This window comes from Microchirus variegatus, assembly GCF_963457635.1.
Source record: "Microchirus variegatus genome assembly, chromosome: 10".
In the NCBI taxonomy this organism is placed as follows: domain Eukaryota; kingdom Metazoa; phylum Chordata; class Actinopteri; order Pleuronectiformes; family Soleidae; genus Microchirus; species Microchirus variegatus.
The window spans coordinates 9,792,229-9,807,270 of NC_139811.1; the positions used below are offsets into that span (position 1 = coordinate 9,792,229).

A 15,042-nucleotide genomic window follows, 5' to 3' on the forward strand; every position below is an offset into this window, starting at 1 on the left:
AAGAGAACCTGCCGGGGACCTACTACATATCGCCCAGCTTTAGAGGGGAAGATCCTGATGCCACACACCTGAACCAGTTCTACCACGTGGAGTGTGAACTGTTGGGCGACATGGACAATGCCATGTCCACAGCAGAGGGATACCTGGCTCATCTCACCAAGTCCATGTTGAAGAATCACCCAGAGATAATTATCGACACTGCTGGAAGCCTTAAACATGTTACGGCCATGCTGAGTAAGCTGAATGACAAAAATGGACTACCAAGAGTGCCTCTTGACCAGGCCATCCCCATGATGCCATCTGCTGACTGTGTAGAGTGGGTCCAAGACGGTCAGCCCCAGTTTGGCAGAAAACTAACACGCAAAGGAGAGCGGGTTTTGATTGAAAGATATGGCGGTGCTGTTTGGCTGACTGAGATGGATCATCTGGGAGTCCCCTTCTACCAGGCATATGTGGAGGGCACTGGCCAGTGCAAAGCCAAGGCTGCTGACCTTCTGTTAGGGCTGGGTGAGACTGTGGGTCTTGGTGAACGTCATTCCACCCCCGAAATGGTACAGGAGGCTCTCAGACACCACACAGTACCTGAGCAGTCCTACAAATGGTACATTAACATGCGGCAAATAAAGCCGCTCGTCACCAGTGGGTGGGGCATGGGGACAGAACGCTACTTGTGTTGGCTGCTTCAGCATGACGACATTAGAGATGTACCTATCATACCCAGGATGAAAGGAATGAAATACATGCCTTGATTATTACTTCTACTGATATGTTCAGGTCGTAACTGTGGATGTAATATACTTGAGTTCAAAGAAGTTGAGGTCAAAGAAATGTATAGTGCATGGATTAAGCATGACTCAGTAATCCAAAGTGAGGGGGTTTTGGGGTTCTTTCTTAACATCATAATTACTGTGTTCATGATCACAGCACAAAGGACTTTCCTTGGACCCTTGGAAGCATCATTACAGAGAAAGAAGTTTTGTATCATAATTAGTCACTCTTAACATTATTTAATTTGACACTAAATTGTGGTTTTCTTACTGGCAAAGCTATGATAACAAGCTATGTAACTTGAAAATGCATAAAGCTGTAAGTATAGCCTGAATTGTTTTTGGTAGCTTCATACCTGTGTGTAATAATTATTTAATATTGACAACATGACATGGCATACATTTATAAAATTCGGTCCTTGCAAGGACACCATTAATTGAAGCATTTGTTTGAATCTTAATTTTTGATGATTGATTTCTTGATCTTTTACAAATAAATTCTTTGTCTCTGTATTTATTTTGTCTCATTCTTTTTTTTTTTTATCTTTCTGACTTTCCATGTAGTTTATTTGATTAATTCAATACATACTGTAGATTATGATTTGTATCTTCTAATTATAATTTTTTTACCTAAATACAATTACAAAGGCAAATAAAGAGCGGTTATAAATATGGATGAATTACACAATGACAACTTCTGTTTCAAGCTGTCAGAAGATACTGGACAAAGGTATTAATTATATAAGAAAAACAGAAAATAACCCACATTTAGAATGTCACATATCATTAAATCTGACTTGTGTATTTGCAAGGGAATAGTTAAACATGTAATGATTAGCTGTAAGACGTTTAATAAAAAAAAGAAATATTGAAAAAGCAGGATTATAGATAATATACATTTACATAAAGTGACAGTCAGTCTGTACCTTAAAAACAAGAAGAAGAAAAGTAGCAGAACCCGGATGTAAAATGTGAGCAGCGGACTATCTGTTTCCGGTGTCACAGTGGATACTGACCCCCGGCTTGAGCAGAGTCGTGTTTCTCCAAGAAGACACATCTTGAGGGTTTTATTTCTCAAACGTACGTTTTTCTTCCATTTTCTTTGCTGTGTTCGTGTCCGTGTTTGCCTCCTCTGTTCACGCGCCTGTTTTTACGAACGTGCTCTGTTTTCCGGTCCACTCAAAGGTAAGGTCAGGCTAATTTGACAGCTAGCTTGTTGTCGCGTTGAGCTAACAGGTCTGACTTTTCATTTAGCCGGCCATTTTTTTTAAAAAGACAGATAACACACAGAGAGAAACTTGACAGCACGCTGTTACGGTGCTTTTACTCCGCGTTTACTCCTCTCCGCCCGTGGTCAGGCTACAGATATTTTGTAGTGAGTAGACGCACAGACACGGTGATTCACCGGCCACTGTTTCATGTTTGTTAGTAAAGGTAACACCACAGCTGAGAAACTACTTGCTAACCTGTTTCATACAACATATCCAGGCAGCTAGTTTCAATTTCTACTGATATACATTTATCTAGGATGCATTCGGTGATTATTTAGCATCAATACATGAATATACAGCAAACCCAGTACGAGCCTATTGCTTGTTAAAACATGGGTTTACTGATGTTTTACTGACCCACGTGGGGTCCTTTTTTCTGACGGTATAAACATATGCCCTGAGTGATAATTTAGTGGACATTTAGTAAAGGTCTGTAAACTCTGAATGCACCTAATCTGTCCTGACTGTGTCTCAAGAGTCAGAATGGAGGTTTTAGTAGGTCATCTCATTCCTGATCATGCATGAATGCTATTTGTCTTCAGGACACATTTGTTGTCCATGCTCTCAGCTGACATCATCTGACCTGCTGCAGTTTTCACAGTGTTTATACACTTCTCAGAGCTCTTATGTTGTTGTTTTTTTGTGGCCACTGTTGCTTTGTTGATAATTATTAACACATCATTTCTTTTTCTGATCATTAAAATGCTAGTTCAATTTGTACTTGGTTTCTCTCTCGCTCTCTCTACCGGGCACTTGTACAAACTCACAGATGGACACACACGAACACGGTGACGGTACTAACACTTTCTGGACAGTCAGAATAAAACTCCATTTTGTTCTGACATGACAGATTTGAGAACATCACAGTTGCAGAGAGATCTGATCACATCCAGTCAATCACTCTTTTGACACTTTCCACTTGTAATTTGCGTTCAGGAGAAATGTCTGAACAGGGCCATTAACCACCTCTGCTCTCCTGCACACAGGTACCAGGGTGTCCCCCCTCTCCATGTGTGGTCCCTAATGGGCGGCTGGTCTCGCAGTGCCGTGCTGGAGCTCTACCGGGCGTTGCTCCGTGCAGGGCGTCACCTTCAGTACACCGACCGTAACTACTATCGCCGAGCTGTGGCTCGTGAGTTTCGCCGCTGCCAAGCACTGACGGTACCTGAAGATAAAGAGGGCGCACTGAAGAGGGGCCAGTTCTTCCTGAGCAGCCGACTGGGCGGGCTTATGTAGGGGGGAAAGGGGTCACAGGTCATCTGCAGGTGGAGTAAAGATCATCTGGAGGTTTCACTCCCTGGTGGGTTTCCTGTGAGAAATCACATGTATATTAGAATATTCTGTATAGCTCTCTCTCAATCATTTCCTTGTCTTTTTTTTCAGTGGCAGGATGGCGGGGGTGAACGGAGACCGCAAAGGGAAGAAAGATGACAATGGGATTGGCACAGCCATTGATTTTATGCTTTCGAATGCAAAGCTTGTTCTGGGGGTGGGAGGAGCAGCCATGCTTGGCATCGCAACACTAGCTGTAAAAAGAGTGAGAAGACATTATCTGTACATTCACTCCCGTGTTTGATAGTGAAACAAATGTTCTTATTTAAAGGTCCAGTGTGTAACAGTTAGTGAGAACTTGTGTCAAGATTGTAACAAAAAGAGGACTCTTTAGCTCACCCTGACTTTCTGCTTTCTTCTTAGTTTGCATCTTGTTTTAAGGCTACAGAAATTAAACAGTTTTCACTTTAAAGCTTTAAAGGAACATACATACGCAATGTGGTTATTGAAAGGTTCTGTCTATAAACGCTCTAAAATGTTACACACAGGACCTTTTTAAGAATTCCTACTAATGGTTATATTTTTGCGCACAATTCTTTGTTGAGCAGATGTATGATCGAGCCATCAGTGCTCCCACTAGCCCCACCAAGATGGAGCAGACTGGCAAGAGAAGCTGGGAAGAGCCTGCCTGGATAGGTTCGTCGCCACGGGTACTGAGTCATGACATGAAATCCACGGTGAGCAGGTCGCTACAGACTCTGCCCACATCTTCACATGCCTTTGAACCAGGTGAGAAAAGCCAAACGTCTCTTTTAAAAGTTGGGTTTCATTCAAAATGCCTTATGGTTTCCTCTTTAAAAAGCTTACACAGTCTGTTCTTTGTATTTGATGTGATATGAGGAGGTTACCTTAGTCACAAAAGACAGAGATGAAATGATTAGAAGAAATAAGATCTCAAACTTGAGATTTCCTTTTAAATAGTTCCTACCTAATACGTCTGATCTCTTCAGACTCTCTGCGTAGAGCAGTAGGTCGAGCTGCTGTGGGAGGTAAAGGAGCCACTCAGTCTGAAATGCTTCGGGCCCGCATGCGTTTGTCCCTGCAAGAGCATCTGTGGGAATTCTATCAGCATAATGTGATCATTCCTACCGAGGAGCAGGCTATGGCCAAAAGGGCAGCACTGGACATCTGTGCCGAGCTCCGAGTCTTTCTTCATGCCAAACTACCTGACATGCCCCTCAGAGAAATGTACCTGAGTGGCAGTCTGTATGATGACCTGCAGGTAAGAGTTTTCATCTTTTACAGCTGGTCCTGTTTTTTGTTTTGTCTGTCGTTTTAGCTTCAAGTTAAATTGATTTGATAAAAAAACTAAAAAAACCTGCCCTATGTCATAGGTGGTTACAGCGGACCACGCCCAGCTTATGGTGCCTCTTATCTTGGAAAAGAACCTGTGGTCGTCCATCCCTGGAGAGGACACCATCATGAATGTCCCAGGTTTCTGCCTCGTTCGTAGAGAGAACTTAGAATATTTCCCGCGGAAGAGCAGCTACTGGGACAGCTGCATGGTCGGAGGTTATCTCTCCCCTAAAACAGTCCTCGAGGTCTTTGACAAGCTGGTGGCCGGCTCCATCAATTGGCCAGCTATCGGGAGTGTCCTCGATTACATCATCCGTCCTGTGGTTCCCTCAGAAACACTGACCCTGGAGGTACAGTATGAGACAGACAGGAAGCTCTATGTGGACTTCTTACCATTGCTGGTGATGGAGGACGGCACCTCGCTGATCGCTAAACCCCATCGTCTTGCTGCAGAGCGCCATGAAAACCTGTGGCGGCAGAGCTTCCGCGTGGCCGAGACGGCTCGTCTCAGAGCTCTGGATCAGGAGGACGGAGGCTGCCGATGCACCTGCCTAAAGGTGACAAAAGCGATGTGCAAGCTCAACCCTGCACTGAACCGGCTCAACGCCAGCCAGCTCACCAACGCCATTTTGCTGCTGAGTGAAAAAGAAGGCGACTGGACCCAGGAGGCGCTGGCCGAGCGCTTCCTCCAGCTGCTGAGGTCGCTGGTGGGACACCTGGAGGCCGGGAGGCTGCCATGCGCCCTGAGCCCCAAAGTTAATTTATTCTGTGAGCTGACGGAAGAGGAAGTGGACGAGCTGGGGTACACGCTCTACTGCGCCCTCTCAGATCCAGAGGGGCTGCTGAGAACTGCTGTGGCACAGCCGCCTGAACCCTGACAGCAACATGGATGGAAGTATCAGCCCGCTGTTGTCTGCATGGAATCATCCTCTGTCTTAAAACATATCATCTCTCAATTTCTAAAGAAAATATGACATGGAGTTGCATTTATTTGGTGTTGGATCAGTTTGACACTAAAAACTATACCATATACACACAGAATCAAAGGGTCACAGGACCAAAACGTCTAGATTGGGCATGCTGGGCCTGATACACTGAGAAGATTGATTCATATGAAATGAATAATGTCATATTTATGCTCTTTTTAACTGGAGAGATTAAGGAATGAGGTCATCATTGACTGTTTTTTGAGTTGGGTCTGTGGCGAGGAATAGAATGTAATGTTTGTGTGGATTCCAACCGAAAAAGCTAATAAACTGTTGATCAGCCCAAAGGACTTGACATTATTGAGGTAATTAATTTTTTTTTAATAATAATAATAAAAAAAAAAATCTAAACAAGAAACCAAATTAGGCTGTTTGGAATATGTGCAACTTGCATGCAAAGGCTGGTTATACATTCACCGATTTTGAATATTTCCATTGAAAGAAGAGTGTGGTGTAAAAGTATACAGTATGATATTTGTTCAATCATTCGTGACGAAACAAAAACGTAGCTCCGGTTTTTTTATCACAGTTAACAGGAAATCGTGTTTTCCGTGTGACTCTGTGTCTTAACACAGAGCCGCTCTTTGTTTGCCGTGATGAAAAGATCACATTTGTTGCTCGAGGTGCACAGGTTCTGAAATAACACTTCACTGTACTTAACTTTGCACTGTCTAGAAAGAAACTAATATTGTTTCATTTTGACATTTTCTAAGTGCTGTTTACTGTTTTTTGTCTTTTCTTTTTATATTTTTGCTTCAGATCCACTTTTATTTTGTATTATAATAATGTTCAGACACAGACTGTTAAATATAAATATTACACACACGTCTGTGGGCCGGGTGTATTGTAGCAGGTTAGGACATTTTGTTTTTGGTAAACTACAGTATCTGAAATCGACGAGAGACAACAACACACTACGTCTCAGTGTTGACCTCATTTACCTTTATTTATTCCAGTAAATAGATGGTTCCTTGTTTGTTTTTCACCTGTTCTCGTTATATAAGCCACATTCAACTCTGATTAACTGAAGCTCCTAACTGAGCTGGTCCTAACAGGTTGCCAGACGTGGATTAGTGCAGTTACACGGTTCTGTTATTTGTGTCAGTGCTGGGGTGTAGCTACGGCCTTTTGTTAACCATCAGCTGCAACTAACCATTATTTTATTTTTTTTGTCAATTATTTTCTTTATGAATCGTTTGGTCCATATAATGTCAGAAAATGTTAAAACGTTGATCAGTGTTTGTCAAACCTGGAAATGACGATGTCCACAAACCAAAATGATTCAGTTTTTAATGATTTCTTTGTGATGTGGCGCAAAGAAACGAAGAAAATATTCACATTTAAGAAGCTAGAACAATCAGAAATCTTGTTAAGAACGATCTGCAGAAACACTGATGTTAGATCGTGTCGTACGTCAACTGTCTCTGTGCTGCAGGAGATAGTGGGCGGAGTCACTGCAGCACCGGTTGCTTCTCGTGATAAAAAAAAAAAATCATCTTCTCAATTCCTGCCCCAGTTATTTCAGTTGCTTATACATATTCTGTTGTCAAATCAGTTTAAAAACACTCAGAAATAATAATAATAATGGAGAAACAGGTTATTTTTATATTCATTGTACTTCTGTAACCAAAAAAAAAGAGATATTTATTAGCAATGACTCCATTTTACGTGTATGGCTCGTGGACTGTAGATCTATATGTGCATATTAAGTGTCTTCCTTTGACCTGTCGAAGTCACTGTCTGTGCCTCATGTTTTTGTGTTATTGTATAAACAGAACCAAAAAAAAGAAAGAAATATAGATCACTACCTCTACTTTGTGCATACTAGCCATAGCTATGCTGTATATTTTTGTTTCCTTTTGTTCAGCTTTGGGGGTTAAACAGCACCACCGCACTTCCATTAAATGTTTGAAATGACCACCGTGAGTCATCATCATCTTTGATCATTACACTTTATTCAGTCACAAAAGCGTTTAAAAACATCCTGAGATACGTTCAGTGTATAAAAGAAGTTACATTTTTAAATTAAATGATCAGTTAAGGAGTTAGGAATTATTTTTCCCCTTTAAGTATCTTAAACAACAAAAATCATACAGCACAAATATGAAAATGCATAGTTGAAGCTCGATTAAGTGCAAGGAACTGAAGCGGCAGCTTTGTTCAGTGGCAGACGTCATGTTATTGGTGAGAGACATTGATGCCTTTCAGTGTAGATTACCAATATTACACAACTTTTCAAAAGTAACCCTTTAAAGCATTATCCTCTTTGGAAATGAGCAGCGACACCTTTCTTCTTTTTTCGGCCGGGAACTATTTCGCAGGAGCAAACCCGACGCGATCGGCGTTCCTGTCGAACACGGTGTAGTACTTCCCGATGAATACGTCTCCCAGGATCCACAGGGGCCCTGCAGGAGGAGGGATGTCCATGGCCATGAAGCCTGCCAGACAGATGGACGTACCCATCTGAGACTCCTGCCATTTAAAAAAAAAAAAAAAGGATAAAGATACTGATTTAAATTCTATTTAACATGGGCAGAGTTCATTGTTAGTTTCTTGGAAATTGGCATAAATTGAGTACACAATTTGCCTTACGACACAAAGGAAGGAACATTATCCTTTCTGGTAAGTGAAGGCCACCGTAGTTTCCCTGACACACTTAGGAAAAGGGAGTTAACAATGTGCACCTAATGTCACCTAAGGCAGAAATGTCGAGCACAAGCGACAACATAAAGCTGACAATGCAAATGGAATTATACTTTGTAAAGAAAGGCTTATTTACTTAAGAATGATGTCTATGCCAGGAAGAGTTTTTTTTTGAAGAACACTTTAAATACATCAACACTTTTCAGGAACCCTATCGTAAATCAAAGAATGTTATTTAGAAATGCAAACATTAACCATCAAAAAAAAAAAAAACTTCAGTAATATCTTGGCACATTTTGACTTTGTTTGTTTATCACGTCAGTGTCGTTTAAGACCGATATTTCAATTCTGGTTTTCTAATAATCTGCTTAGTGGTCAGAGTTGTGACCGTTTGATCTGTTAACTGGGCAGCCTCAGTTACCATGGTGACATACTGCAAAAAAAAACCAACCCAGAGTTACAAACAAAGATATTCGACTAAACCACAAAATCTTATTTGATGTTCAGTTCAGGCCTGTAAAAAAAAAAGGACCAGATTCCAAACAACGGCTCTGCATAAAAGCAAAAGATCAACAAAGTATTCTCCCTGCATCTCCTGTGATCATTTGCAGATCTGGATTTATGAAATTTAACATTTCTGATTGTCATAATGAATAACACATGGTCACAGTAACTCTTGGCTCAGAGGAAAATGAAAAGGTTTGCTATCTAACCTTCATGACGTAATCCTCTCCAGTCAAGTTGAACATCTTCCCTCCGATGTTGAAGGAGACGACAGGCAGAGATGGAATCTTCTTACAGTCAATGAAGTACTGAGGGAGAGGGGGACGTTATTTCTCACAACAAAGAAGAAGAAAACGTGTACAGTATGTGTAACTGGTGTTTGTTAATCTCAGCTTCACCTCTCCCATTATCAGCGGCAGAGCACCGATGGCTCTGTGCAGAGCTCTGACTTCCTCTCGCGGGCCGACGATCAGGGAAGTCCCCGTGTCGACGATAGCCTGGCAGCCGGCTTTGCAGAGAGTCAACTGGTTGCCAACTTCCACTCTGCAGGGGACAAAAGAGTTCAGAGAGAGAGAGTATCGATTTCATCATATGACAAGTTGGCAGCAAGCGTATCTAACGTCTTTCAAGGTGCAAAACAAGTACAATTGTTAGCGTATACACATGATGGACACAAAAGAGAACTGAACGCAGAACAAAAACTACATCAGGCCTTGTGACATCTTCACAGATCCCAGTTCCTTCTCACCCGTTCACGTTAATCTGCCAGTAAGCCTTGCGTGTAACGTTAACATAGTGCAGGTCTCCAGTGTAGAACTGCGGATCAGTTCCACCCAGCATCAGCTCCCCTCCAACAGCCGCTGTCGGGTCTCTGCAGGACAGGTTTGGACAGAAGACGTTACAGCGTGCCATGATGACCCCTAACAGCGTTCTTTCTATCTATCTAACCTGCTAATGTAGAAAGAGAAGATGTTCTGAGGCAGCAGCTTGGCAGCCATGGCCGTGTCGAACACCGGCGTGACATTAGCCACCGATATGGAGGGGTAGGCCATGCCCAGGACCCCGTCGAAGCGAGCGACGGCGAAGGTGATGCCAGGCTGCTTCACCGCTTCGGCAAACTGCTGAGAGGGAACGGACAGACCTGCGACCTGCAGTACGGCAGAGAGGCGGAGATACGGAAGAGGATTAGGGCCAAACAGGAAAAAAACATTTGAGTTCTGACTTTACTCTCAGAATACTGACTTCTGAATTTATTGTCATAATTCTGACTTTAAAAACTCAGAAAGTCTGACTATTCTCATAATTCTGACTTAAAATAAAAATTCTGACTTTAAAACTCAGAAAGTCTGACTTTAGTCTCATAATTCTGACACTTTATTCTTATAATTCTGACTTTAAAAACTCAGAAAGCCTGACTTGATTCACATAATTCTGACTTCAATTCAGAATTCTGACTTAAAACTCCAAATTTCTGAGTCAGAATTCTGACTTTAAACTCATAATTCTGACTTTAAACTCATAATTCAGACTTCGACTCAGAATTCAGACTTCGACTCAGAATTCAGACTTCGACTCAGAATTCAACTCAGAATTCAGACTTTATTCCCAGAAATTCAGAGTTTAAACTCAGAATTCTGAGAATAAATTCAGAATTCTGAGTTTTAAAGTCAGAACTCAAATGTTGTTTTCTTGTGTGGCCCTAATCCTCTTCCGTAGGGAGGAATGTCAACACCGAGAGGGGAAAAAACTGGACTTCTTAATGAAATGATAAGAACGCCGTGACCACCGACACTGAGTGAAGAATGCTGTTGCTGGAGCAAAATAGCTCTGCATGAATGCGAGAGTGTGTTTTCTCGAGCTCACAGAGACGGTGTCTTGGCTGATGAAGCCCGATAAGCTGCCTCGGCCATACCGGATGGAGAACACGGTGCCGTTCTTCACGTACGTGCTCGACTTCTTGGAGTTGTAGCGGTGATGAAGCCCTAACGAGAGAAGAAAACGACTATTGTTACTTTGACTGCAAATTAAAAAACACAAATAGTGTATTATTTTATGCAGCTTTACAGTCCTTTTGATTTAATTTGAATTCAAACTCCAAAAAAAAAATTCAAGAACTATTCACCGCAAACCCACATCCTGTTGTCATCAGCCTCACATGCTGCTCTGTATTTGACGCCCGATTGGTTTATTGATAGGCGTGTGTCAGGAAGTGTTCAGTAGTTTCAGTATGAATGGAGAGAAATTAATTGACAAATTCCTTTTGTTGCCATAAAACTTAATTGGTGCTTCAATAAAATCCCTGTATTTTAAACGAACCGAACAGAAGAGTTTTTTGGGGGGAAAGCACCTCATGGTCTGAGGCAGCTTTCACATCTGCTTCTTCAGTTCAGACCAAACACGAAAGGTGCGAAAGTTGCACAACGAATCAAACGTGTCTGCAGGAAGTGGCTGACAGGAACATGCACTGAACAAATATTGATCAAACTCACAGCAGGCCAAATCAAAGAAAGAGCAGTGGATGGAGGGGACCCACAGGTTGGAGGAGCCCGTGTCAAACAGCACGGTGAAGTCCTGCGGTGGCGTGCCAATGCTGATCACGCCGTAGTACTGAGCCTGAGGACACGAATGTGAACAAACAAGAAAGTGCATAGATAAAAACACAGCACAGTGACATCTTTGGAGAAAGTACAACAATGCGTTTCCTTTAAACCGTGCCAGCATACACAAGAACAACTCAACACAAGGTGTTAGATGTTACAGTATAGTCTAATGCAGGGGTGTCACTAAGTCATTTTAGGTCAAGGGCCACATACAGTATCACAGTACAGTGATTTGATCTCAAGTGAGCCGGAACAGTAAAATAATCGCATTTTAGCTGAGTCATGTTTGGTTGCTGTTTATTTCCTCTTTCTGAGAGAACAATCTGTTAACACAGTTGGAGAATTGTGTCTTTGAAATGACTCAGCATAAAATGTGTTGTTGACAGCATCATACGTTCATAAATGACGGAAAATGACAAGTTTTAGATTAATCAAGTATTGTTTTTAACGCATTTACGTGACTCCGGATTGTTAAAATGAGTCTCTAAATTAACGCTAAACTTTAAAAACAGACCGCTTCAGTTCGACTGTAGGCGCGCTAACGGCGCTAAAAGGAGCTAATGCAGCTAATGGAGCTAACTGGTAAACGGTGCCTGGACTCCGGTGTTGCGGCACGTAAACATGACGTCACGTGTCTTTTTCCAGTCAGTCGGCATGGAAATGCACGTTAACTTATTGCACAGCACTACTATCTTATTGGTATCTGACGCAAACAAAGTAGTGCTGGGGCACGGCATTAACGGCGCTAACATTAACACACATGACCCGTTTCCGTGACGACTGACCGGAAAAAGACGTGCATGACTTCATGTTTACGCGACTCCCGATTGTTAAAATGAGTTTCTAAAGTAACTCAGTTTTTGGTGCCGCAGCACGGTTCCTTTAGCGCCGTTAGCTCGCCTACACTCGAACTGGAGCGTTCAAGAGCAGCGCTACAAATAACCAACTTACCTTACTTACGTGTGTCTCTGTTTTTAAAGTTTAGCGATACCCCGCACTAAAGAAAAGTGGTATTGTTGTCCTCATCCCTAGTAGGAACATGGCGGCACAAGATGGCGGCCTCTGTAAAGCAAGCCCCTTGCATAAAGTATACAATATATATATATATATATATATATATATTTATTCTAAAGCTTTAGATAACTTTTTGTTCTATTTTTTAGAGTGTAAACACTGTTAAAACATACTTGTGGATAGTGTGTTTGATTTCAGCCAATTGCCGCTCCTAAAACATTACATACTGGACCTTTAATATTAAGTGAAGTTCATCATCAGTGAGTACATACATCCATGAAGTTAGTGAGCCTCTCCACGGGCAGGTCTGGTGCAGGATAGCCGTCCACGGCCCCGCTGCTCTTCGCCAGATGCAGAAGCTCCTGCACAGACCTGCCATTGTCGCTCATGAGGCGGCGCAGGCTTCTGGTTTTGTGAAGAGGAACTCTGTGAAAAAACACACGTTTGACGAAAGAAAGACGCGTGAAAGTGCGCTCGTGCAGTGGAAACTGGAGAACCACGTAGCTTTTTGAATAATAAATCACGCGCGATCACAAACAAATAAAAAACGAAGTTGTCTAAGTGTAAACACGCACTAAAATATCTCAAATCAGCTGTGTTTACCTGACAATGGCGACGCACTGTGTGATCAGCAGCGTCCCGATGACGACACACAGCATCTTCATGTGTATCATCAACATATCTGACAGCTGACGAAGATAAGTGCAGTAAATAACCGTGTACACCTTTCGTTAATGAGCTAAAGCTCTCTCTCTCTCTCACTGTTTCAAACGACGCACACAGCAGAGTCAGTGAACGTGCTTCGGCAATGTCCGTATCCACTCGTTTTTCTCCGCTGTGCGGCGGTCTCTCATTGGTTGGAGGATGATAAGCGCCGAAGAAGCGCTGTGATTGGTGGTTCTGCACGAGCACGAGCCTCTCCTCCGAGCACGAGCCTCTCCTCGGGTCACGAGTTAAAACTGTAACTGGATAAGTTTGGATGAGAGAGTTCAAACCGGCACAGACAGTAAGAATCCAGGAAAAGTCAGCTGATAAAAAACCTTTTGTATATAACAGGAAATACATTTAAACAGTGTGAAAAACTAGTAAAGTTTACAGATTACAGAGATTATTAGTTGATATGAGATGATAGTTTTTCTGTTTGGTGTTCTTTAGGCACAGCTGGGCTATGTTATGTTATGCTAGACTAATTAGCAGAAACACGACAGTTGCAGGCTTAATTTTACCATTTTCTTTTCAAACAATTCTTTAAAATCTGACCCTTAAAACCATGACCTATCTGTGAAATTATTATTGAGGTGCTGGTGGGTCAGTGGGTTATGTTAGCTATGTTAGACACCACCAGGCTATGTTATGGTATGCTAGGCTAATTAAGAGAAACACGACAGTCGCAGGCTTAATTTTCCAAACACATTTTTAAAAAAAAATTCTTTTAAAATCTGACCCTTAAAACCATGACCTATCTGTGAAATTATTATTGAGGTGCTGGTGGATAGGTGGGTAATGTTAGATATGTTAGACACAACCAGGCTATGTTATGTATGTTATGATATGTTATGTTATGCTAGGCTAATTAGCAGAAATACGACAGTCTCAGACTTGATTTTCCAATAAAAAACAACAACAAAAAAACAATTCTTTTAAAATCGGACCCTGAAAACCATCACCTATCTGTGAAATTATTATTGAGGTGCTGGTGGATAGGTGGGTAATGTTAGCTATGTTAGACACAACCAGGCTATGTTATGGTATGCTAGGCTAATTAGCAGAAACGCGTCAGTCGCACACTTGATTTTCCCCAAAAAAATTTCAAACAAGTCTTTTAAAATCTGACCCTAAAACCATCACCTATCCGTGAAATTATTATTGAGGTGCTGGTGGATATGTGGATAATGTTAGCTATGCTAGACAAAACCAGGCTATGTTATGTTATGGTATGCTGGGCTAATTAGCAGGACAGTTGCAGGCGTAATTTTCCAAACACATTCACATTTTCACATTTTGCACGTTCTCAGTAACAAAAATGATGAATTCTGAATCAGTTCAACACAACAGCCAATTAGCATCAGTCATCCATCAACAGGCTGCCCTCTGACTCAGATCCATGACGAGGTGTGAAAGCAGCTCACTTGGCCTGTTGGACAAGTTTCGGATATGATTCTCAACAATGAAAACATCAACTCTCTGGAAGACACACACACACACACACATTCTCTTATTTCTATCCGTTTCAAGACGTGTACTGATTTCCATTCACTTGCACAGACTAAACAAGGCCTTATCTCTAACATTAACCATAACCAGTTATGACAGTAATCTGTTTATGCCAGAAAACTTCCTAACAAACACACACACACACACAAACAGAGAGAGAGGAGATCATTACTTTTAATTACATTCATGCCCTGGAGATGTCCTATAACTTCAACCATGACCAACACAATACCTACTTTTTAATGTGTGTGTGTGTACTTGTACATACAACAACCCAACAACCACAGGACATTTTGTGAAAGTGAGGACAATTACTAAAACTCAGATCGCTCATTTCCATTTCCTCTTTCATAGGAACACAAAACTCTGTGTTTGTCTTGCTGCACATTGCACACACTATGATCTCACACTGTTG

At 41.8% G+C, this 15,042-nt stretch overlaps 2 protein-coding genes across 2 annotated transcripts; one reads left to right on the forward strand and one right to left on the reverse strand.

Moving 5' to 3' along the window:
* The first annotated feature begins 3,236 nt into the window (after positions 1 to 3,236).
* mief1 (mitochondrial elongation factor 1) lies at positions 3,237 to 6,486 on the forward strand. The gene is made up of 5 exons (XM_083897143.1): positions 3,237 to 3,338; positions 3,422 to 3,575; positions 3,919 to 4,099; positions 4,321 to 4,592; positions 4,705 to 6,486. The coding sequence occupies exons 2-5, from the start codon at positions 3,429 to 3,431 to the stop codon at positions 5,542 to 5,544; spliced, it is 1,440 nt and encodes a 479-aa protein (XP_083753269.1). The 5' UTR covers positions 3,237 to 3,338; positions 3,422 to 3,428; the 3' UTR covers positions 5,545 to 6,486.
* A 391-nt stretch (positions 6,487 to 6,877) lies between these two features.
* On the reverse strand, positions 6,878 to 13,232 carry napsa (napsin A aspartic peptidase). The gene is made up of 10 exons (XM_083896683.1): positions 13,176 to 13,232; positions 13,017 to 13,102; positions 12,686 to 12,839; positions 11,289 to 11,412; positions 10,663 to 10,781; positions 9,748 to 9,947; positions 9,548 to 9,670; positions 9,198 to 9,342; positions 9,009 to 9,107; positions 6,878 to 8,124 (listed from the first exon to the last, which is right to left on the reverse strand). Exons 2-10 carry the CDS (start codon positions 13,091 to 13,093, stop codon positions 7,963 to 7,965), a joined length of 1,203 nt encoding a protein of 400 aa, XP_083752809.1. The 5' UTR covers positions 13,094 to 13,102; positions 13,176 to 13,232; the 3' UTR covers positions 6,878 to 7,962.
* Between the last annotated feature and the right edge of the window lie 1,810 nt (positions 13,233 to 15,042).